The 26,125-nt window shown below is 39.2% G+C and overlaps 1 protein-coding gene across 3 annotated transcripts in view; it reads left to right on the plus strand.

Annotated features, from left to right (window-relative positions):
* VPS41 (VPS41 subunit of HOPS complex) overlaps window positions 1-23,985 on the plus strand; it is a 162,283-nt gene extending 138,298 nt beyond the window's left edge. For all 3 annotated transcript variants that reach the window (XM_045007071.1, XM_045007072.1, XM_045007073.1), the window contains 6 exons: window positions 1,054-1,194; window positions 2,886-3,022; window positions 17,321-17,420; window positions 18,219-18,263; window positions 20,690-20,769; window positions 22,612-23,985. In XM_045007071.1, coding sequence (XP_044863006.1) covers window positions 1,054-1,194; window positions 2,886-3,022; window positions 17,321-17,420; window positions 18,219-18,263; window positions 20,690-20,769; window positions 22,612-22,692 — 584 coding nt within the window. In that variant the 3' untranslated portion in view covers window positions 22,693-23,985. The remainder of the gene's footprint in view (window positions 1-1,053; window positions 1,195-2,885; window positions 3,023-17,320; window positions 17,421-18,218; window positions 18,264-20,689; window positions 20,770-22,611) is intronic.
* Window positions 23,986-26,125: the final 2,140 nt, after the last annotated feature.

Consider the following 26,125-nt stretch of genomic DNA (forward strand, 5'->3'; position numbering starts at 1 on the left):
AAATATCATAATACCACTATATAAATCCCTGATAAACCCACATCATGAAAACTATGTGCTGTTCTTGTCACCCCATGTCAAAATAGATACATTAAAGTTAGGGGTATGGAGCAGCCTCCATATGAGGAGAGAGTAAAAAAACTGGGACTGTTCATCTTCGAAAAGAGACAACTAAGGGGGGATATGATAGAGCAGTGGTTCTCAACTGTGGGTCTGTGGCCCTCTGGGGGTCTGTGAGCCTCAGCTGGGAGCAGAGCAGGGTTGAAGCTGGCAGCGACCTCCCGCCCCCCCCCCAGCTGTGTCCCCTCCCCCAAGCTCATTCCAATTTTGCTTACAGTCTTGGAACTTCAGATTCCACCTATCCTGCAAGAAAACTGGACTTTTGTTTTGTTTATATATATTGTTTAAGTACTCTATCATGTAATGTAATTCTCTCAGCAGCGTGGGGAACCCTCTTCAGGATGAGAGGAATTGTAACATACAGCCGTGGAGTCTGTGTGTATTAAAGCTGTGGTGGGCAGAACTGACAGTAGAACAGGAAATTTACCTAATGGGTCTCATTTACTATGAAAAATGTTCTGTATGTATGTTGGAAGTGCGGAGGAACTCGTGCTTTCAGAAAAGAACTAATAGGTTTACTCAATACAAGAGATGGTTCAGTCCACTGTAATCCAAGTATTTTATAGTCATTGCTGCTATGAATGTTCAGCATCTTTGGAAGATGAGGTCCATTTAAAGAGAGAATGTGTGTGTGTGTATGTATATAATAAAATTAGACTTATTCTGCCTCAGATGTACCTGCAGTGCAGGAGAGAGAGAATTAACATCACTTTGCTTAACCTACCTCTGTATAGTTATAACAAAATTTTAAGGCCCAGATTCATCAAAGCACTAAAACGTGCTTAAGTGCTTGGCTGAATTGGGGTCTAAGACTTCACCCTCTTGTTCGTGAACCAGGAACAGTATAAACTGTACAGATGTTTATCACAGGGGGCTTTCTGCACATTTTTCTTCTGTGGTTTTTATAATTCCCGTATTCCTTTTTTCTTCTAGGCAGAATGGGGAATAGCCGTAGCGCACTGAAGATGATAATGGAAGAATTGTATGATGTAGATAAGGCTATTGAATTTGCCAAGGAGCAAGATGATGGAGAACTATGGGAAGACCTCATTTTATATTCTATCGACAAACCACGTAAGCAGAATAAGCTACAGGCAGCTTTGTATGTATGTTTGGTGAAATGCAGTAAACTTGGGGGAGGGGGAGTTGAATTATCCCTGTGCATGGCAAAAAGAATATGTTCTAATTCTTTTTGGAGCCATGCCAGGTTACCTAGTGCAAGAGGTTGTATTGCAATGTAATCATTTTTAATATTGGCATCCTGAGGAAAAAATCCTCTAGTATTGCAGTATCTGGAGGTGAGAAAGGGCAAGCATTTAAGCATATGATGTCATCCTACAACTTTTAGTAAGTGTATTATTACCTACAGAAATTCATGAAATATTTTATTTCTTTTAAGTTGGTCTGAAGTGAGGGTATATTTTTATACCTCCTGAAAAGTTGATCTTCAGGCTACATTGACAGAAAGTTTGAGCTATTTTATAAGTTTTCATATAGTGTATGTGTCACTTTGCAAATTTCTGAAAATAAAGATCAGCGTAGATCTTTCTGCTCTTTCACCAGATTAAATGTGTTGAATTCTTTACTTTGTCTGGTGAAAAACAAAAGATCTTTTAATATTATTTTGTGGAGGGGTTCCCATTTGCTCTCTCTTGAGCATCTGCTCTGGGTTTACAGCTCAGCGAGGTTACTGACAGACTGGCAACACGATATCATTTTTTATTAGAGAGCGGATTCAGGAGAGAATATATCATTGGGAATTTAAATCACTTGTGGAATCTTTAAAGCTATCTACAATATATGACTGTGTCCTCTTTTGGAATTTCTAAAGCCAAGGCTATAAAACTATCTTGATTAGGCACCCTTTTCCCAGGCACTGAATGTCTCATGAGATTACTGTTGAGAGACAGCTTTTCACCACTTGGCCACTAATTCAGACCAGTACCAGGTAACAAGAAATCATTACCATTTCTTAACCTGCAAGAGATGAGTTTCGTGTTCTCAAGTCCAATACTTAATGGGCAGAAAACCATCATCAAACATGTTACTAATTACTGAGGAGAGAAGGTTTTTAAAGATGAAATGTTCAGGAGTTAAACACCTGAGCAAGTGGAGAAAAAAGCCCCACATCACCTTGGGAATTTTACCAGCCGCCTTTGCCTGTGTACGCAGCCACTCAAGTGGACCTGCACAATTCCTGGGCAGAGGGAAGATGCTAGATCTTGAGTTGCTCTCCTTCCCAGAGCTCCATCTGGGCAGCTGATTGGCCAAAAAGCAAAGGGGGTGGAGCAAAAGGCCCTCCTCAGCACTGCATTTCACGCCTGTGGGGAAAAGGTTCAGAGAAGTGCTTGAAAAATATTTAATTCTTTATCCCAAGTTTCCAAAGTAATCATGCATTGAAATTAACCTTCTGGTTCAATGTGTTCAGGTGCCCAAAAACATTCAGCTATGGGCACACTATAATTTCAAATTTGCGTGTTATTTTTGTTGTCTTTTGAAGACTTGGCCAATTAAATACTCTGGGTTTCCTTTTCAGAGGCTCAAAGACTTTTGTGTTAGTCTGCCAATCACAGTATGCCCTCTTTCCTTACTCAAGAGAGATGTGTGCAAGAAATATGAATGTGACTTAACATTGCCTTTTAAGGAAAGAGCTGTCATAAAATCAGCAGAAGGCTATTGGCTGTTATCACAGCACTCTAATATTGAGCATTTTAGTGGGGCTTCATCTTACAACTTTTTTACATCTTTTTTTTTTTTTTTTACAGCTTTTATTACTGGCTTGTTAAACAACATTGGTACCCACGTTGACCCCATTCTTCTGATTCACCGCATTAAGGAAGGCATGGAGATTCCTAATCTGAGAGATTCACTGGTGAAAATTCTCCAGGATTACAATTTGCAGGTAAATGAAGCTCACGTGCTCTCTTTATCTCTACTGTGGTATTCTGCCTCAAAGGAACTGAAAAACCACTTTGTCACTGACCAGCCGGATATGGCCACAGACTAAATCAGACAATCATGACTTCTTATATTGAGATGCTCGGGTTGTGGCACTGCATTATTTTGACTCAGGCTATGTCTACACTATGAGCTAAGGGTGTGATTCTCCTGCTCATGTCCGCATACTCGCGCTAGCTGTCATTGAGCTAGCGTGAGTATAAATAGCAACGTAGCCACAGTCACACTGGTAGCAGGAACAGAGGCATGCCTAGTAGAAACCCACTGATTCCAGTGGATTTCCATGTACTCTGCATGGCTCAGCTATGCCTCCATTGCCATTACCCCTGCTACCCCTTGACTCCCTGTGGCCGTGGTTCACTGTTCCCAGCCAGTCGGAGCTGCGGGAAGTGGCGCTACTTTCCGCAGCTCCCATTGGCTGGGAAGAGCAAACCATGTAAACCAAACAGTAAACAAAACGTCCCAACCCGCCAGCAGCTTACCCTGATGGGCTGGGAGCCAAAGTTTTCCAACCCCTGAAATATAGGGTCGGCTTATGAAAGGGTCATATAGTTTTTGCTATTTTTACCTATCCATTTTGTGGGGGTTGGCTTATAAACGAACGGGCTAATGAACGAGTATATACGGTACATAGTCACTGATGATCTGTAGTGATTTGCACTGATTTCATCGGATATAATTACTTTAAAAGTAAATAGCTTCTAAATACTACACTAGATGCAACATTCATGTAGTAACCTCTTCACTGCTGATATGACTCTCTGCTACCCTGCACTGCTGGTTCTGTTGTTACAGTGTTCTGTTCAAGTCACAGTGGACAATGGTGGCCTGACCTGTACCACAAATAACACTAGAGATGCAGTTTACATAACATACCTGGCATGTTAAGCGGCAGTAATGTGGCTTAAATAAAAGCTAATTTAATATGCTATAAATGTTGGGTACATTTTTAAAAAGAAATTTACTGTTTTCATTTTTGTCTTCAAATAGCTTTTAAATAAATTATTTTAGGATAAAAGTTATTAGCCTTGAAATGCTTTGTGGTTTTTAAGTGATTTCATTTTGAATAGATTCAGATATATATTTTAATCCTAGAACTATTTCATAGAGCAGTGGCTCTCAACCAGAGGTCTAGGGCCCCCAGGGGGCTGTGAGCAGGTTTTAGGGGGCTCACCAAGCAGGGCCAGCATTACACTCGCTGGGGCCCAGGGCAGAAAGCCGAAGCCCCACCTCATGAGGCTGAAGCTCAGGGCCCTGACCCCTGCCACCTGCAGCTGAGGCCAAAGCCTGAGCAGTGTTGCTTCACAGGAGCCCCTGAGGCTTGGGGCCCCAGGCAATTGCCCTGCTTGCTGCCCGTAACACAGGCCCTGGTTTTATATGCAGAAAACCAGTTATTGTGACACAGGTTGGCCGTGGAGTTTTTTATATCATGTTGTGGAGGCCTCAGAAGGAAAAAGATTGAGAACCTCTGTGACATAGAGCTAATAGAGGTTAGGGGGACTTTAATTAAATTTATGCTTTGTGTGCTATTACAGCTGTATAGAAAATAATATAACAAAAATACAGGGACTAGTACTCCTTACAAAATAATCTATAAGTTACTGCTTGAAATAAGACTGCTGCTAAAAGACTTACATTTATGTTGTAAAATGCACCTTTGCAAACAAGGTCTGGATTCCATGTGTCACTTCAGTTTATAGCAATGGAAAATTTATCTCCATTAGCTTCAATTAAACTATGCTGATTTATACAGCTGAGGATCTTGCCTCATGTATTTGACTCTTCAAATTTGTGTAGCAAACCAAATTATCTGTTTGCCATACCTTATTATTAATAAAGATGCTCAGGTCTTTGTCATTTTTCATCCTTTTATCTAAAAGCATGTTAATGATGTTTACTCACAATTATATCTCATTTTCCAAATTGGGAAACTGAGAACAGAGATGAAATACCTTATTCAAAGGCCGCACAAGAAGTGGCATAGCTGAGAACAGAACCCATTCTCCTGACTTCCACACTGGTACCCTAGAGACCATGCTGGCTTTGGCAAAACCTTCTCTTGATTCCAAAAAGGAAAAACTATTATACTCCTATAGTATTTATCTGTATGGTATTAACTAAATGGCCCCCTTATTTTCTATCCTCCATGACTCTTGACATAAAAAATGAGTGAGTAATGAGTGAATTTCCTGCACTTGTGGGAGTGTATGTGTTGTGTTGTAAGCATAAAATGTCAATCTTCATTCTTTTAGATTTCCTTACCAGCTCTGGTACAAACCCACACAATCTTTTGAAATTAGGGGATAGTTAGGTGTTCTAATCAATCATCTTCTGCTGACAAAAAGTGCATCTCCAACTTTGAAGATGACCAATTAGAGGGCCAAAATTGGCCCCATTCAACCAAAAGCTCTTATGGCAACCAAGCTATCTGACGGCTTTCTGTTGTGAACTGCCTAAAGCATGAGGGATTTAAGTCTCTCACGCTGTCATCTGATGAGGAAAGGCGATGTTTCAGGTCATCACTAGTGGCCACTGCAAGCTCAGTTCTAGGGCTTCAGCCCTTCAAACATCATCCATGGATCAGGGAGGAGATGTACACACCAGCTGGAGCTAAAGAAAAAGCAAAGCTCCAATTTGGGTGTTCAAAGACATTTGTCGAGTGTAAAAGCTAAGGCTGAATGGGTTCGACTTCAGAAAGTCAACAAATGGTGTACGAAAGATAAAGAATTGTGATGGTCGACTCACATTTCAGCCATTTTAGAACAGGCTACTGCCAGTCACTATCTCCTCACCCTGCGTTCAACTTTACAATGTCTGCCAGGGAAGGTGGCACCAGCTTGTTCAGTAAAATGAATCAGGGTGGCAGCATTGTCCAGAGTCTGATGGATCAGTTGCCTCAATGGTAAGATGTCCACCACTTGCAGTCCCTCTTCCACTTATGGGGCAGGAAGTTCCATAGAGCCACCTACTTCAACCAAAAAGAGATCTAGATCGCAGTCCATAAATTGAAGTCTGTGAAGACTCCAAGGGTTTGTAGCATTACTCCTAAGTATCTGAAGACAGGTGACAGTATTCTTGTGCTGTAAGTGCAAAGGTTCTCCCAGGCATATTAGTATCATCCCCAGTGACTGGAAGAAGGGGGGTTATTCTACCTCTGTTCAAAAAGGGTGATGAGGCTGAAAGTAGCAGCTATAGAAGTATTACGCTATTATCAGTTCTAGGGAGAGTCTTCACTTCCCTGTTAATGTATTGAATCAACAATGCACTTGGTGGCAAAGACCAGGATACTCAGTGTGGCTGTAGATCTGGTTGTTCCACTGTCAACCAGATTGTTACCTTGAGACATCATTTTGAGAAGATAGCTGCATTTAATAAGTCATGCACAATGCTATTTATATAGACGTCCTTAGGCCTTTGTTTCAGTGCATTGAGCAAGCTTGTGGGATCTCAAGAGACATCTCAGCATCTCTGGGAAGAGAGTGTCACTGATAGAAGAGCTCTACAGTGGAACAGGAAGCTGTGTTCGAGTCAGTGGCAGATACATGGCATGGCTGCCTGTTTCCACGAGAGGTTGGCAAGGCTATATTTTGTCACCATTGTTTGGTATCGGCATTGATTGGTTGATGCATAAGCTTGAGGAGGCAGCTGTTGGTGGCATTGAACTGGACACCCATTCTGCTTTGGGATCTTGAATACACCATTGGCTCAGTCTGGTGAATTGCCACAACTGATGGCTGATCCAGTCAGGTAAGAAGCATGGGTCTGGTTATTAGTCCAGATAAAACTAAATTTCTGGCCATTATCACCAAATTTAACCTCCAGATTACAACTAATATTAACCTGTCTGGGTAGGAAATCAAGCAGTTGGCAGCTGTTAAGTATTAGGGCAGTATTCTAGACAGTGCTGGAGGATGCTCAAAAGATGTGGATGCTCATGTAGCAGCAACTGCTACCATGTTTCAGGCCCTTCAGCAACCTGTGTGAGGAACGTTGTGACATCACTTGTTCCAAAACTGCAGATCCTATAGAACTATGGTTATACCAACTCTGTGGTGTGGAAGTGAGATGTGGGCACTGATCAAGGCTCAAGAACACCATATTGACGTTTGTTCTTGTTGTGTTAGTCAGCTGCCCCATATGAAGTGGCAGGACAAGATAAGGAAGTGCCCATATCCAAAGCCAAACCCAGGAATTGCTTCCATCAGCACTTTCTTGGTATGGACATATTATAAGAATGGAATACTAATGAATTCTAAAGTCTGTGTACCAAGGAATGCCGCTATGCAGCTGGTGAGCCCCTGAGCACCAAAAGCGTCAGTGGCACAATAAGATTGTCAGTGATGGACATAAATGGAATATAAATCAGCTCACCTGAGGAACCTTGCCAGAGATTGGTCCGGGCACTGCTCAGTTTGTACAGAGGCCACACATATTTGGGATTTGTTATGATAAGTGCTAAGCATCGGGTTTGACCAGTTTTGTCTGTTTGGAAACACCGGTTCATATCTCAACATGATCAACTCAGCCCTTCATCCTTAAATGATGAGATAGATAAGTTGAATGCCATGCCGTTCACTGTGTGGCAGTCAAGAACACAACTATGAGGGCAAGCATCTTTATACCACACCATTATTTGGTGATAGAATGAATAGTAATTTTTTTGGTAGTCTTCTTCATGGATAACTAAGGTGTGTCTGTGTGGCGTGTGTGCGCGCACCCGTGCTAAAAGATATGGCAAGAAGTAATATCTGAGCACCATATCCATAATTAAGTTCTTTGTGTTTATCATTAACATAAATATTTTGCAAGTGTTGACGTTGAAAAATCCTCTTCTGGACTGCAGTATGTATGGTACTGGAAAAAGTGAGGATAGGTTAATTTGAGCTACTTTGTACAGATAAGCTAATAATCCTTTGCATCTTTTAGTATTTTTATGATGGTAATGGGACTCTATATTAACCTGAGTGCCAAAAAAAAAAAAAAAAGATTAATTAGTCTTTGTGGAGGTGCTGACTTTGAGGTTCCTTAAAATCCTCATTCCCCCATTCGATTCCCTGTCCCCTAGAATTTTCAAAATCTCTGCCAATTTCTCCTCCTTAGCCATATTTTGTATCTCCTAACTACAGTTTTACCTTTCCTTCTCCGTCAACACACCTGTCTCTTTCTGCCCAATGCCACCTCATTTCAGTATGACACAATCTCTGTCTTCCTTCCATTCTGTCTATCTTAGCCAGTCATCTAAGAGTGGGAAGGACAGTCTCCCCCGCCTCCAGAAAGGGAGGAATAATGCTGACTTCTCTCCTCTTTCTCCCCATCCAGCCCGAGAGAGGATGTTTGCTTCAGCTACAGTGAAGCCTTGTCTGATAAGACATTCCTCCCAGATTTTCCCACCCTTCTTACCACTAGTTAGCGCCACCCATGGGAGTGATGTGTGCATTGTTATAAACAAGTCATAGATGGCCTTTGTACTTTAAGGACAGTGATGGTGCACCTATCCTGAGCAGCCCTACATGATTTGTACTGAAAAGGTCAGTGGCCACTCACACTGTTGGTATCATGGATGAAGATGAACTAGTGATAACTTAAAGTGGGATTTATTTAGTTAGTTAGCCCTAGCTTTAGAGGTTTAAATGACACTCTCCTACCTCATGATCACCACCACCAGAAGTGTTCAATCCTATATTACCCATCTTTATGCCTTTTTATGTAATAAACTCAGTCAGTTAGATATGTTAAAACTTGTATTTATCTGCTAGTTAGTACTTTAGAGAGACAAGGTAAGTGAGATAATATCTTTTATTGGACCAGCTTCTGTTGGTGAGAGAGACGAGCTTTCGAGCTTACACAGAACTGCTCTTCAGGTTCTTCCAGAAGTATTAAATTGAATAAAATGTAGGCTAAAGCCACAACTTGAAAGTTCTTGTATTTTATATCTAACTCTTTAAATCTAACTCTTCACTGAGATGAATATTAAATCATAAATCAAGTAGGCCACTGGCAACTGCATTTTAATTTATATAGCCATAAAATTGTGCATTCTATTAAGTGGGTCCACTCATGCATCAAAAGTGACAGGCCTACGAGCGGAGGTTTATCTAACAGAGAATAAATTGCTATTGTGCCGCCAGCATTTGAAATATAATTAAATCACAATCAGAACTCTGGCAGGCATACCAAATTGCACAAGGTTGCATTGAAATTCTGATAATAAAGCAATAATTTACTATGTGTAATTCCTGGTTTGTTTTCAGCTGTTTTAAAACATTCAGTCCTTTTTGGAAAACAGATAGCCAAAAACAATCTTTAATTTTAAACACTGTCTTTAATAACTAATTTACACTTTTACTTGTATCATAGAGGATTTCCCTGCCAATCAACCCACTGTCATTTATTATATTGCAGCAACCCTTAAATTCTATTAGAATACCAATGTCAAGTATTTTTCTTTTGAATAAAGTATTTTATTGTGGTTAAAATCTTGTGTACAGTGTAAATTCCCAGACCTACACTTGGTTAACCTGGAGAACCTGGTATTCTAAAAGTACAAGAAAATTTTTGTTATTAAAAATCCTCTGTTTAAAACTTCAAGTTTAAGGTTACTCTTTGAAGAACTTCAAACATTTGAAACTATGGACCTGCACAGCTGATGAGTCCAAATAACCTTAGCTCTGCACCTGTAGCAAAGTCTCTTGACCCAAAATTCTCAAACTTCGGTCTGTTTCTTCCCTACTAGAAACAATGGTGGAAGTTACAAGTGCCTAAATATAATTTATGTGCATAACTTTAAACATTCATATCTGGAAATTTTGACACAAATTTTGTGGACCTATCTTTTAGAATGTACGGTGTTCTGATGTAGAAAGGACCAGTACAAATATTCTTCTTATTCAGTCACTTGTTGCACAGTTTAAACATATCTCTTTTTCCACATTGATAAAAAAGGAGTTTCTTCAGCTTCCAGGATGTACTAATGTGGAATTTAGTTTACATTAATCACAGAAGTTAGCAAATGTTGTATATGCATCATTGTGATAAATTTAAGATGGTATGTGTCTGATTTTAAAAATAATTTTAATTCATATTCCCTTTTTTTTGCTACAAGTATCAGAAGAATAGTGCAGAAGACATCCCTTACTCTAAGATCTTGTTTTGTTTATATCAAATATATACCCACCACTTTTTTATTTAGTATTTTGAATAACTCTGACTACTCAGGTACTATGACCTTTTTTTCTTATCTCTATTGACTGAACCTAAGTTCTCTATCATGACTGCTTGAATACTGATTAAAAATCCATCTGAAAAATTTATATTGGATATTTTCTGTTTATTTCCATCCACCTCATTCTTATTTTGTCCTAAATACAATATAAATAAGATGCTGGTTCTTAGAGTGACCGCTAGAGGGCATATCACAACTTGTACAGCCTACCTTTGTCTGTTGATAACAGTATCTGCATGGTGTGTGTTTTGTTGTGACAGGTCTTCTTTTTTCCTTGATTTCATTCAGAGATTTAAACTCATTTAGGCCCCAATTCAGGAACTAATTTAAGCATGTGCTTATTGATTTTCATGGCATTTAATCATGCCCTTAAATTTAAGCACATACTTAAATGTTTTCCTGAACAGGGATGGACTTGAGGATATCTTTATGTATTTTGCTGAATCAGACCTTTATCAATTAAATGGAAGTCGGTATGGCTGGTAATAAAATTATTTGATAGTATCTGCCTTAATGCAGTGTAATGTGACCGAAACAGAGGATGAAATTTTCATTACTTTCAAAGGGCTTGGTTGACGAGGTTATTTATTAAATAAAGTGAAAGGTACTGTATCAGTTTCACATTTTTCTCCTTGTTTCATTCTCCTGATATTTTTTCCTTTTTAATAATCTCATCCTTTTCTAGAAAAGAAGTTAGAGTTCCTGGGGGTTTTGCTGCAGAGGAACAATCATTTTTTGTCTCCTAAGAGAATTTGATCCTGCTGCATTTATGGTTTCTTTGTAAATTTTCCCCGTATTTCACTGTTAATGAATGTAGCTCAATCTTGTCTAATGGGACCTACCTATATGCCCTTTTCGTCCTAATAATGGCAAATGATTCTTTAAAAACATTCATTCATTTTTTCCATTGCTTCTCTTTTCTGTACATACCGTAGTTATTAAATTACCCAGTTTGTCTTTAAACTCCCTGAATCTGTGTCAGTGGAATTTTGAGCTCTGACATAGAACCTCTTTGCACTGTGATTTTTTTCTTGCCTATTTTATTCAATTATTAGCAGAATAAGGTCTGACAGTGAGTCTTCTACACGTTTTCCATAGCCATAAATGTGTCTACTGTTGGGGAGGAAGGATAGCTCAGTGGTTTGAGCATTGGCCTGCTAAACCCAGGGTTGAGAGTTCAATCCTTGAGGGGGCCATTTAGGGAACTGGGGTAAAAATCTGTCTGGGGGATTGGTCCTGCTTTGAGCAAGGGGTTGGACTAGATGACCTCCTGAGGTCCCTTCCAACCCTAATCATCTATGATCTATTCTAAAGCTTCTCTTTCTCAACACTTACATACAGCCTACATTTTTAGGTACCAAATAGTTCGATTTTTTTCTTCTGATTTAATTTGTTTTACTCATTTCTATTACATAAGCAAACACTCCTTTAAAGTCCTGTTTTCAATAATTGCTTCTGGCAATGAGAATAGTGGTTTAGACCTCCTAAGGCTTTGTCATTCACACACCTGAAATATAAGTGATGAATCCTTATGTGGTAGCTTGAAAACTTATAACATTTTAAATAGGGGAACGCTCCTATTCTGCAAAATTGTTTCATCCAGCTGTTCTGTCAAAAAAGCCTCCAGACATTTTTTAAAAGTTTAAGCCACTGCTCTATGGTTTAAATGGAATTTGTCTTTCATTGTGGTCCTTTTTGGAAGAAGAGGGGGCAAAACCCATAGGGTCAGAATCAGATGTCTCCTGAGAAATAAAGCAGGTATTAAAAAGTTAGAGGTTACTATTTTAAACTTTTTATACAGTGTAGAACTGAATTCGGTTCATTGTGCTTTGAGGTTGTATGATTTAATAGTTTGAAGTATTTAGTACTGGAGAATATGACTGTCACCCACTGGCATGGCCAATTTAAAATGTTTAGAGATTTATTGTCTATGAATTTATAAAATGTATTTCAGATGTATAATTAGCTAATTTTTGGGAGGTCCTACATAATTCATTTGCACCTGAGAGTGTGCGATTTCAGTTTTTGGAAACTGTTCACTTAGCTGTAATTCACTCTGCTATGATATATTCTTTCAATTAGTTATACAGCTGAGTGTTCCAGATTAGTTTATTCACTCTTTCTTAGAGTACAGATAATCAGAAGAAATGGTGCAATCATTCTCTTGTTACCGCACACTTTGTTTGTAGGATTGTCAAACTAAAAACTGTGACCGAGAGTGCTGTTTGAAAACTGGTTTCATGGAAATTAATTATTTCAAACCATCCAGAAAAATGGGAACTTGTGACTTATTCAGACTTGTTAAATTTGCATAAACATGCTTCGTGTTGTGGAAATTTAAATGTCCTTTTCCTTGGTTCTACATCGTTAGGGTCTGTGTAATAATACTGTACATAATTCGGCACCATTGATTCCAGGCTTGCATTTTACAATATTGCTGAACAATAATGTCCATCTAATGAAGTGCATTAGAGAAATGCAGAAAGACTAAGACTTTCACTAACAAAAAATGAAAGCTAAAGCTTTGATTAATTTTCTTGGCACTCAAAGCTTCTGTATAAATGACTTGTCAGTGTGAAATACATTTGAACAAAAATAAACTTTGAAGGATCTTAGTTGTCAGTGTTTGGAAATGTTTATTACATGTAATGTGTTCCCAAGTGTCTTTTCTTGGAGGATGTAGAAGGAATCATAGTAACATGATTGGTTCCCTTTTCCTCTTTCCATTTTTAGGTGGGTTTTTTTGTTTTTGTTTTTTAAGTAGAGGTACAAATTGGCTGGGGTGAGGGAATTAAACTGCCAAGGAAGTTGCCCCTGGGAGGAGAAAGACAAGGATCTTGGGAAAGGAGTAACGAACGTGGGTGTAGGATGAAGGATATAAGTGATTGGGAATGGTGGGGCACTGTAGGAAAATGCCTGCCCATCTCCCTTTTTGTGGGGATGAGAAGTGAGGTGTAGGAGGAGCAAGGGAGCTAGGGGGAAGGCTACAGCTCTCATGGTGGTGTATTTTAAAAGAATTCTGCTCTTTATGGGAAAACAACAAAATCTTATTTGGTGATTAAAAAGGTGCCCCCATGATGCAGCTTCTAGTAGTTTTCTGGGGACATGAAGACATCTTGGGATGATCTTGGGGCCATGAGAAGGTTTGACTTCTGCTGTCACTTACAAAAGGCAGAGGACTGAGAGAGCCAGCAGTAGACAATGTGCAGCGCTCCATTTGGTGTGGGTGATTGCTCCTGGTTGAGAAGTGTTGGCTGTCTGAGTCAGAGCATGCCTGGATCTTCCAGATTTGAAATGGAGCCATCAGTATTTTCAATAGGATTTATTATCCCTTCTCAGCAAATTCTTCTATCTTATGGAAGTGAGGAGCCTTTATCTTGGTAACATACTAACTTGAGTCTTCAAATTTAGAGTAGAAGTGCAAATTCTTCCACTGATTGTCCATATGGATTCCATTCTTGGAGCACATGCACCCCAATCCTACAAGATTGGTTTCTTTTGGCCAGTTGTGTCCGCTGGGGCTGTGCCTGCACCTTAGATATCCTTGTGCCCTCCCCATCCCCAGCAAGCACCTAAAGGGCCAAGCAGGCTCAACTATCCTTCTTACTGCCTGTGGAAATGAGACTGAACTCCTGCAGCATCCACCTTTTCTCTGCACACTGTGCCAGTGTGTGTTAATTAGAACCACAATTACTGACCTACAAAGCTAAATAGAAGTTCTCTATTTCAGCATCTCAATACCAGCTTTCTCTCTTGACATCACCAATTCCAGCAATTATTGGACTATTTCCCAGCCCTGAAACAAACCTGGGCTTTCCAGCAGCTCCATAAGGGTCCGCTTTGTAGCAATATCTGCATATCACCCTCCTATCCAGGGTCATACTATTTTTTCCCACATTCCAGGGCTAGATTCTGTAAGGACATCATTCACGTTTTTCCTTCCGTGTGCTGTCTTACATCAACAGGACAAAGTCATTCAGGAATACACCCAGGTTGTTGATCGCCTTGCTCAGCCCTCTATGCCCTTGGAGGAGGGTGGGGAGCAAGGACATGCAGGGTGCAGTCATAGCTCCAGCTGACACCGGTGACCAAATGAATCTGATCTTGTGCTCATGGGAAGTGTGCGCATCAAGAAGGGAATCCATGTGGACAAACATGCTGAAGAAAATTTTCCTTAATGATGAGTTGTCCCCTTGCTGATAGCTTCATCTTGGGTGACTCGCTTAACCTGTCTTGCTAGCTAGATGAGCTGAATTTATAAATTATAAGGCCAGAAGGCACCAATGTGATTCTAGAATCCTAGAAACGTAGGGCTGGAAGGGACCTTAACAGGTCATGTAGTCCAGCGCCCTCCCCCCAGCCTCCCCCCCCACAGCACTTAGGCAGGACCAAGTATACCTAGACCATCTCTGACAGGTGTTTGTCTAACCTGTTCTTAAAAACCCCCAACCTAACTCTGAAAGTCTATTGTAGTACGTAACTCTGCTTATAGTTATTAAGTTTTTCCTAATGTCTAACCCAAATCTCCCTTGCCGCAGATTAAGCCCATTATTCTTGTTCTACCTTCAGTGGACACGAAGAACAATTGATCACCATCCTCTTTATAACAACCTTATGCATATTTGAAAACTGTTGTTAAGTTCCCCCTCAGTTTTCTTTTCCCAAGACTAAACATTGCCATTTTTTTTAACCTTTCCTCATAGGTCAGCTTTTCTAAACCTTTTATCCTTTTGTTATCTCTCTTCTGGAATCTCTCCAATTTGTCCATATTTTTCCTAAAGCACTCCAATTTGTCCACAGTACTCCAGCTGAGGCCTCACGAGTGCCAAGTAGAGCAGGACAACTACCTCATGGTCTTACATATGAAACTCTTGTGACTGCACCCCAGAATGAAATTAGACTTTTTTGTAACTGCATCACATTATTGACTCGTATTTTTCATCCTCTATAACCCCCAGATCCTTTTCAGCAATACTCCCAGCAAGCCAGTTATTCCCCATTTTGTAGTTGAGCAATTGATTTTTTTTCCCTTCTAACTTGTCTGTCTTGAATTTCATCTTGTTGATTTCAGACCAATTCTCCAATTTATCAAGGTTGTTTTGAATTCTAATCCTCTTACAAAATGTTAGCAATCCTTCCCAGCTTGGAGTCATCAACAGATTTTATAAACATGTGCTCTACTCCGTAATCCAAGTTATTAATGAAAATATTGAATAGTACTGGACCCAGGACAGCCCCTGCAGGATGCCACTAGATTCATCACCCCAGTTAGACAGTGAACCGTTGATAACTACTCTCAGTATGGTCTTTCAAGGAGTTTTGCACCTACTTTATAGTAATCTCATCTAGACCACATTTCTGTAGTTTGCTTATGAGAATGTCAGAGGAGACTGTCAGAAGCCTTACTAAAACCAAGATGTATTACCTCTACTACTCCCCCCTATCCTTTATGCCAGTAACCTTTTCAGAGAAGGAAATTAGGTTGATTGGCATGATTTGTTCTTGACAAATCCATGTTTGCTATTACTTATAATGCTCTTATCCTCTAGGTGCTTACAAATTGGTTGTTTAATAATTTGTTCCAATATCTTTCCAGCTACTGAACTTAGGCTGACTGGTACATTTTAAAGATAAGTACTATATTTGCTCTTCTTCAGTCCTCTGGCACCTTACCCATCCCTCTTGAGGCCTCAAAGTTAATTGCCAATGGTTCCAAGATTGTTTCAGCTAGTTTCTTAAGTACCTTAGGGTGAATTTCATCAGGTTTCGCTGACTTGAATACATCTAATTTATGTAAATATTCTTTAACCTGTTCTTTCTCTCTTTTGCCTAATGTTCCTTTCCCCTTGTTAATATTAATTGTGTTAAGTATCTAGTCATAATTTACATCTTTAGTGAAGACTGAAACAAAGTAGGCATTAAATACCTCAACCTTCGTGATGTCATCTATTAATAGTTCTCCATCCATACTAAGTAGACGACCTACATTTTTATTGGTCTTTCTCTTGCTCCTAATGTATTTATACAACCTCTTATTACATTTTATGTCCGTTGGTAGGTCTAGGTTTTAGCCTTTCTGATTTTGTTCCTGTATGTTTGTGCTTCTCTTTCATATTCATCCTTAGAAATGTGTCCATATTTACACTTTTTGTAGAATTCCTTTTGGACATTCAGGTCATTAAAGAGTTCCTGATTCAGCCATAATGGCCTCTTAGTATTCCACATATTTTTCCTTCTTGCTGGGATAATTTGCTGTAGCACCTTTGAGAAATTGCCAGCTCTCTTGATCTCCTTTTTCCCTTAGATTTTCTTCCATTGGAACCTTACCATAGGCAAGTTCATCCATTGTAAATACCCACCCAATTCAATACAATTTTTGACCCGCCTCCCCTCCCCTCCTTTCTAATTAAGTTTGTCTTTTGAAACTTCAGAACTTTGCTTTTGGTTTGATTATAGTTACAAATTTTGCTTGCTTAGATATTTTTGGGGAGAAGGTAATAGAACCTTTCTTAGCCTTGTCTACACTTACCAGGGGTTTGACATGTGGCCATTGGTGCATCAGCGGTCGATTTAGCGGGTCTAGCAAAGACCTGCTAAATCAACCACAGATTGCTCTCCCATGGACTTCTGTACTCCATCTGAATGAGAAGTGCAAGGGGAGTCAATGGGAGAGCATCTCCAATCAACATTGCATAGTGTGGTAACTAGATCGCGGTAACTAGATCTAGGTATGTCGACTTCAGCTACATTATTCACATAGCTGAAGTTGCGTAACTTAGATCGATCTCCCCTCGTAGTGTAGAAAAGGCCTTAGTTTCACAGGGAATCCCAAGGTTTAGAATTGCGAAGCACTGATATAGGGAATGCTTCAAGTACTGAGGTGGCATTTCTTATTAGTCAAATGAAAAGTTTTTAAGGTTGGCCTCATCATGTATGACAAGATCTGAGTACAGTTTTCTCCATTTGCATGTATAGTAATTGACTTGACTTAATCTTATCTGGTTGTGTACTTTGTGATAGATTTTGCTACGTGAGGGATGCAAGAAGATACTTGTTGCAGACTCACTGTCTCTATTGAAGAAAATGCACCGAACTCAAATGAAAGGTGTCCGTGTGGATGGTGGGTACAAACAAAATACGGTAATCTTCAAAACTGTTGAGCGGTATTCTTTGCTTTTAGACTATGGATGCCCTGCCAAGGGCCTGGGCCTCATACCTAATTTACAGAAAATGGAGTGGGATGCTGCTAGCCCTCATCTTTAATGAGGAATTGCTAGCTTCTGGAAACTACAGGTCCCTGTGTAAGTACTTTTATCTTGATCCAAGTAGTCTCTGCTGTGATCAAACTAAAAAGTATTGCCTCCTGGGACCTGTTGGCTACTCAAATATTCTGTTAATCAGAATATGTAACCTAAACAAGAAATTACAATACAGCTTTTAAAGATACCTAAAACTATTTCATAAGCACCTATGATAAAAAATCAGCTGTTGTGTAACTCCAAGGAAATGCAGTGATAATTCCAGCACGAGAACGCCTGACATTTGTAAAGTCAGAGGATCAGAGCTTCTGACACAGCATACTGTACATGGAAAAAACAGCCATATATTTTTTTAACCTCTTTCAAAGCTCTTCCTGTGAGTTTACAGCTCTGATCTGACTGTCAATCTAAGTGTTTAAATGGTACATTCTCCACAGAATTTAAGCACCTTACTACATATTTTCATGCTGACAATAAGGCTACTTCTATTTCATACTTAAATATTTAATAGACTGCATAGAGCATTATAAATAATTCCTCAAAATGCAGCATTGGATGCTGGAATTTCTATAGTAAAGACAGGGCCATGTCTGCTTGAGGCATGATGATAACACATAATGTTCTTTGTCATTCATTTTTAAATATTTGTTTTCTTACAGAGGAGAATATCTGTGAATCGTGTCTTTCCCCTATACTTCCTTCAGGTAGGATGCTTGGTGGGAAAGAGACCCTGTGAGAGAGAATCCTTTTTTAGGAAATCTAAATAAAAAATTATTGTTGTTCGTGGAATAAACCTGTTACAATCTGAGCATTTGAAAATGCATTGCTTCACTCAGTGCTAAGAGATTTGCACTTACAGTAACTCCTCATTTAAAGTTGCCCTGGTTAACATTGTTTTGTTGTTACGTTGCTGATGAATTAGGGAACATGCTGGTTTAAAGTTGTGCAATATTCCCTTATAATGTCGTTTGTCCACTGCTTGCAGAAAGAGCAGCCTGTTGGAGCGAGCTGGTTGGGGCTTGGAACCAGGGTGGACCGGCAGCCCCCTATCAGCTCCCCGCTCCCCTAAGTTCCCTGTGCAGCAGTCACCCAGCAGACTATCAGTTGCCAGCAGTTCAGCTGTCCCTCCCCCCACTGCCATGTGCTGCTCCTGCCCTCTGCCTTGAAGCTGCTCCCGGGAGCCTCCTGCTTGCTGTGCCCAGGGAATGGGGTAAAGAAGGGTACTAATATCAGGGTTTCCCCCTTCCCCCCCCCCCCCGCTTACCCCATCTCCTCCAAAGGGGGACACGACAGGGCTCAGGACGGAGGAAGCTTGTTGGCGGCAGCAGCTGCTGCCTCAACTTGCTGATATACTGAAAAAGGCAATGTACTTAGAGTGGGATCAGCGCACTTAAAGGAGCAATGCACATCTCTCTCTCTCACACACACATACACAGGGTATGTGGCTCTGTCTGCCATGCTGTCTCCCCTCCCTCCATTTGTTCTGTCTTGTAGAGTGTGAGGCTACATTAACAACAATGTGTTAACCCTTGAGGGCTCAGCTAGTGCTAGTTCATCATTTAGCAGTAAGGCATTCCCTGGGAAATATCCCACCCTCTGACTTCACCACCTCAACCAAGCTTCACAATCATCATCGTTGTGTACAGTATTAAATTGTTTGTTTAAAACTTATGCTCTGTGTGTGTGTGTGTGTGTGTATATATATATATATATTGTGTGTGTGTGTGTGTGTATGTATATATATATATATGTGTGTGTGTGTGTGTGTATATATATATATATATATGTATATATGTAGAGATATATAATATAGTCTTTTGTCTGGTGAAAAAAAAATTTCACTGAAACCTAACCCCCCCTATTTACATTAATTCTTATGGGGAAATTGGATTTCCTTAACATCATTTCGCCTAAAGTCGCATGTTTCAGGAACATAACTGCAACGTTAAGCGAGGAGTTACTGTATCTTATAACAGATTGCAGTTTTAAAACATTTTCTGAGATTAGCCCTGAAAATAGAAATTCAGCAAAGCATTATTTATAAAGATATATATTTTGGCAGGGTGCTATAGCACAAAAAATATGTATAGTTGGTTTTTTACTTGTTCCTCAGAATGAGAAGGTTATATAGCTTGATTCAATAAAATAAGTTGGCCTGAGCCCTCCAAATGAGAATACTTATGGCTAAGTATTTGACTAAGATTACTTTCTTTTTAGTGAAAAAGCCAGCTACTGAGCAGTGGCACAGAGCATTCACGGAAGCACTTTCATTTCAGTTTTTTTTTTTCATCATTTGCCAAATTGATGTTGACATGGCGTAGAAGAGAAAGTAGAACTGAAATGGTTTTGTCAGACCATGGGCTAGATTCACAATGTAGTTCTGCTGTGTTCACCTCCACCAACATCAAGCCTAGCACAGGCCTCTGGTAGTAGAAAATCTGGAAGGGGATGATGTTCCAGTGATGGTTGGCCACCTGTTTTTAATGCATTAAAAACTGCATATTAATGATTCATGAAGTGATTCTTGTGTGTATTTATGGACAAAATATGTACTATAAGAGTTATTCAGAGGCTTATACCTTGGGCGAATTTTCATGGGGACATCAAAAGGCACATCCCTGACTGCAGAGCAGCCCTTTGCCAAATTAAAAGTCCTTGCTCCAAATCACAGAGGTACAAGAGCTTCTCAACAAACAGTTGTAGATTTTTTTTTAACACGGGCAAAACAATGTATTTTCCATAACTTTGTTCTCAGAAGTGGTTGAACTGTTTTAGCTGACATTCCCTCCCTCCCTCCCCCCACCAAAAAAAAAAAATCATTCTTAGGCAGACATGCAGTAAAGAAAATTTCAGCCCAAATGGATCAAGTTTAGCAAAGTTTAGCAAAGTTTCATGATGGAAAATGTTGGGCAGTATTAATTGTTGGCACTACCTGAGCCACCTATAATAATCTAAACAATTTTTGGAATACGCTAAGCTGAGGGACGCTACCTAAATGTAAGATGTTCCTATTATTCTGCATAAATAATGGAATATATCAATATCTTTTGCATAGGTAAGGTAAATTATTATAACCATCAGCTCCTTTGTTTCACTATCTCGTTGTAATGTATTTATTTTCTTCCCCAAGATGCATCCAAATCCTTCAGTGTGACAGTGTTCCATTGCAGGCATATGTTTCACAAAGAGTGCCTCCCTGTACCTAGCACAGTAAGCAACCAATTTAATCTCTGTGGGTATGAGAGATCACCTTCATCAAGGACAAAAGGACAAATGGTTTGCTTTTGCCATCCACAGAGAAGGGCACATGTTTGTCGGGGATTATAAAATGATTATTACAATTATTTCTGACTGTATCTCAGTATGTGTCTAGGAGAAGGGTGGTTAACCCAACTGCAACCAAAATACATATAATTTAAATGAAAACTGCTGCTCTCAGACAAGAAAAATATTTTGATTTTTCTTACATCTGAATATGAAATGCATTTCAGAGACTTAGTGAAAGAGCTGTTTGATATTTTTTTTTAAACTTTTCCATAGCAGCTCTCTAAGATATGTTTTAATTTAATTAACTTCCATAATAAAACAAATTCTTAAGAAACTTACATTCACTGATTTGATCTGGAGAGGAAAACATCTTCATGTTTTAGTGAATAAATATTTAAATAACTTTGTTTATATTCCCTTTTTTGCTGAGAATTTTATCTTTATCTATTGAATTAAATTGTTTTGGCTGTAGAGTGAAAACACAATAAATAACTTTATATATATATATATATATATATATATATATAAATTGGACAGGGATTTGGAAATAAAAGCCACAGAAAGTTAATAAAACAGGAAAAACAATTGAAATTTTAGATATTTTTTTACTTGTCTGTTTTGTTGTAAAGTCATTGTCTAAAGAACTACTCCCTCTAGCAAATGTAACAAACTAAACAAGGCATCTCCGTATTTGCACATCAAACATTATATATTTAAATATTTATCACAGAGATCTTTATTTTACTAGCATGTTCCCATAATAATAAAGCCTCTTAAATATTTCTCTTAAAAGCAATTATTTGTTGGCAATTTGTTGTTGGACCAGACAATATTTACTAGCAATAATTACCGTACTATGAATTGGATTATCTGAAGAATTGTCAAATTTTGGCTAAAAGGCCAGGATGCCAAAAGCCAGTCTGAAATTTTGTTCCTGGACAAAGGCAGCTAGATAACATTTATGGGGATTTGTTTTAAAAAGTTGACTTTTATTGTAAATGCTACTGTAGGAGTCTTAATATTCTTGTGGTTAGCTGTTGGTCCTCGGCGTTTCTGCTGAGCAGTTGCTGTTTGGTGCCATGCCGGTTATAGTTATAGGAAGCCTGTTTGATGCATACAGGCATAGTGGGGCATATTGGAGAAAGAAAAATGCAAAAGTAAGGAATGTATGAGGGTAAAAGCAGGAGTTAAAAAAATGTTTGATTTGGGTAGCAAAACATAGAGACTCTGGCCCAGATCCTCAGCTAGTGCAAATCAGCCTAGCTCCCTTGAAATCAGTGAAGCTATGCCAATCCACACCATCTGGGGATGTGGCTCAGAAATCCACTCACAGCCAGAGCCACCAGCACAGATCTTCCAAAGACTGAGGACAGCGTGCCAAGTAATTTGTGCTCTCTTTGTTGCACATAGCTGTTTGCATAAGTATTTAATCCTCATAAGGGCAGAATTTGGCTTCAGTATATGTTTGTTATATACATACACATCGTTCTGAAGGGTGTCTTTTAGAGCACGTGCAAAATCAGGGAGGAATATACTGCTTCTTGGCTCCAAGCATAATTATTTCATGCATAATACATTCTGTTATACTGCCTTCCTATATATATATATATATGTGTGTATGTGCGAACATGCACAGGAGTTACGCACTCACTAGAAATCTGTAGAATTCATGGAGTGACTTACATTTACCTTCCCAAATTCTGAGGTATATTTTCATTTAATAATTGTTTTGTTGCAGAATACAGAGTACTATCTAACTAACATGCCTTTCTTTTAAATTTCCAGATGTCCCCATTGCAGTTCTGCAACATCTGCAGTGCTAAGCACAGAGGACCAGGCAGTGCGATCTTGGAGATGAAAAAATAGCATGCTCCATATACTCTCACACGTCTGAGAACCATTTTGTGGCACTAAGCAGTGCCATTGATGATGATGCTGTTAAGAGATTGCATATAATTCTGAGTGTGATTTAAAACAAATTTTAAAAAAGTATCCCGTTTACTGAAATTTCCTTCTATATCTCCAGAAAGAAAAGTGGCAAAAACAATATATATTCACCTGAAATATCCTTATTACACAATGCAGATTTCACCAGTCATATCCTTGTTCTTTAGTAAGTAATGAAAATATAAACCTAAATGGAAACAATTGAATTTGGAGATTATTCTTGGCACATTGTATTACAGAATATGTGTATTACCAAATCCAAAACCACAGTTAGATGTTTATATGCAAGGTCAATATGTGTAGTTCTCATTGATTTCAGTGGGACTACTCAAATACTTAAAGTTAGGAAGTTAGTACCTTCCTGAATTGATACCTAAATAAATAAGTTATTAATAAGTTCCAGTGACTGTATATTTTCACCCATCTCGTTAGAAACTGGTTATTTTATGTCATTTGCAGACATGACCTCCATGGTGCTTTCATTTGTATAGGTATTTACTATGTTAAGCAACTCCTTCTTTCTTTTTTTTAAACTGGAAAGTTTTTAGATGTTACCAGTGAGCATCTTTAGTCTGTTGCTTAATAACTTTAACTATAGTATCTCTCTTGAGTTGCTCAAATATAGAAAAACATCTGGGCTTTACAAGAAAATATCTCCAAGAGCTTCATAAACCAAAAGAGAGAAGGTCAAATAACTATAGTTTATGATGCCAACAAAAATGCAGTGATATTTTTCTTGTTTCTCTGAGGCTCTGTTTTTATTATTGACATACAGCATATAGATCCAAGGGGGATCAATCTTCAAAAGATGAAAAAATTATACAGACACCACCTCTTCAGAGTTATTGCCGCTTTTCTAGTATACTTAAAATGTAAAATATGTGTGCAGTATATATGAGCTCTTCAGCTGATCACTCTTGTCTATACTCTTTCACCTTCATAAGTGACAGTCAGCTCCTCAGCTGATGTAAATTGGCATCACTCCACTGAGATCAACGGAGCAACGCTAATTTACACCATCTGAGGATGTGGCCCAGAGTATTTAACAAATCAATGCTTCATTCTTTGTTGTGCCGTTTATGCTTTACAAGTACATTATAAATGGGCTTTGTTACCTCTGGTGATAGTAATGCTGTATATCACTTAATATTGGAAATAAAATTGTAAGTGTTGCATTAAAACTAGTATCTTCAAAGAAGCCAAAGGTGTAAGCAATGGAATTGATCCTATGGAATTGATGACACTATGATGAGGCGTCACCCCGAGGCCTGTGATCTGGGTGGTGATTTTCACCCAAAGTGATTGCCATCTAATTGTTTTGCAGTATGTTTTGAAATAGAGGTTTCGAACTTGTTTTCAAGCAAACTGTATAGATCTTTTAAATCTAGGTTCATTTCCTTTGTTCCCATATATTATGCAACATGGTGTCATTTAGATCAGAATTGTATCGTAATTTAAAAAAAGGAAGTTGTTTATTTACCTGCAACTTGGTCTTAAATTCCATAAGGCTTAGTAGTGTTCAGTGACGTGAATTGCTAGCCTGCTACCACTTGAGACCATGCATGTGTTATAGACTTGCACATACTGTACATTTTGCAAGTAATTTTAAATCCATGCATAGATCTCCAGTCACAATGTTCTCTAAGACCAAAGCTTCTTTCACTTTCATTTCATTCAGGGACCACCCTTTTCATGTTGCAGAACTATAAATGTGCTAATTTTGATTCAGTAAGAAATGCCCTGTAGTGGGTGATGCCCATTGAGTCCCCACCAGACCACAATTTGGGTTGCTTCCTTTCTCTGACACAAGAGTCCTTCCCGTGTTGTGGGTGTATAAGATCTCTCCAAAAAGAAGTTCCTTTTCCCTTCTCTAAGGGCAGGGAGGAACAAAGTAAAGAAAGTGGAGGGAAAGGTGCTTAGCCTCTTGGCCAGTATCTCTGTCACCCCTCTTGGTCCCGGATTGTCTGTAGGCTTTTTATTGTCCTATTCAGGGTTAGAGTCCTTCCTTAAACAACACCTCCCTTCCCCCCCCTTTTTTTTGGGGGGGGGCTAACATTTGATCTGTACCTGATAAAGGCAGACTCGGGCGGCTGGGGCAGCAACTGTCTCCCTCTTCCTTGATCTCTCTCCCTGCAATCACCTGTGTCTGAGGCACAGCAGTCTGCCCCAGTTACTGTCCCTTCCTGTGGCAGGCTTTCACTTTTTAAGCTTCCTCCCTCCAGACAGAACAAGCCTTGCAGGTGTATCTAGTTAGTGCTGGCTGAACCCAGAAGAGCTCATTACCTTCTTCCCTAATTAGGTGAGGGATGCCCCCTCACAAGCACAGTGCTGGTTTTTCATTTTTTTTTTCTGAAAAACTTTTTAAATCATAGGATGTCTAAAACATGTTAATGTCTAAAACTGTTTTTCAACATGTGGTCCGCAGAACCCTCGGGGTCCGCAGACTATGTCTAAGATTTCCAAAGGGTTCTGTAGCTCTATTCTAAATTTTTCAGGGGTCTGCAAATGAAAAAAAAGGTTGAAAACCACTGGTCTAAAATGCTCAGCAACCCAGGTGCTTTTCTGGGCTGAGAAGTAGCTGTAAAAAGTTACATAACATTTCAGCAGAGACTAGAAAAATATTTATTGAAGCTCCGGTGAAATTTGATGAGCTGTCAATTTATCAACGTCCCTGCAGTTCCCACTTCAGGCCAAGGTAAGCTAACTTATAAAGGTACATCGGAATGATCCACTGCAACAATTCCAATCTAGTCCTTTATCATTCAACATTGACCAAGGCCGGGTGCTTCAGAGGAAAGTGTCAGACCTTGTAATGCACCTAATTTTGCAGTACTGCATTGTGGGTGGATAGGGATGGCTCAGCCTGTTTTACTCAAGTGGGCTGTCCAGGGAAATGTATTTCAGTAATGATCAGGCTTCAGTTAATTTTCTCAGTCTTCCTGTTTTATTTTGAGAACCACACATTTGGGATATCAGTGGTTTAAAGGCTTGTTCATCCTGTCAGTTGCATGCAGGCAATTCTCAGTGAAGTCCATGATTGGACTCTGGGATGAAATCTTGGTCCCAGTGAAGTAAATGAGAGTTTTGCTATTTACTTCAAGATTTCACCCTAAGACTTCAAAGTCACTGTAAAATGACAGCCTGGGTTTCATATCTATTGTTAGTTCACTGACTCCATATAAGATGTGTTCTTTTAATAAATAAAGAGGTTTCGGTACTTGCCAGCCCTGTACTGTACAGGTCAAGCTGGGGTCTTTCCTTCCCCATGTCATCGCTAAAGATAAAGGCTTGACGCTGTGCAGTACCCAATGCTCTTCATCTTATTTACACCTTCAGTGGTATCTACAGTCCT

The sequence above is a fragment of the Mauremys mutica genome, chromosome 2 (assembly GCF_020497125.1).
Source record: "Mauremys mutica isolate MM-2020 ecotype Southern chromosome 2, ASM2049712v1, whole genome shotgun sequence".
Taxonomy (NCBI): Eukaryota; Metazoa; Chordata; order Testudines; family Geoemydidae; genus Mauremys; species Mauremys mutica.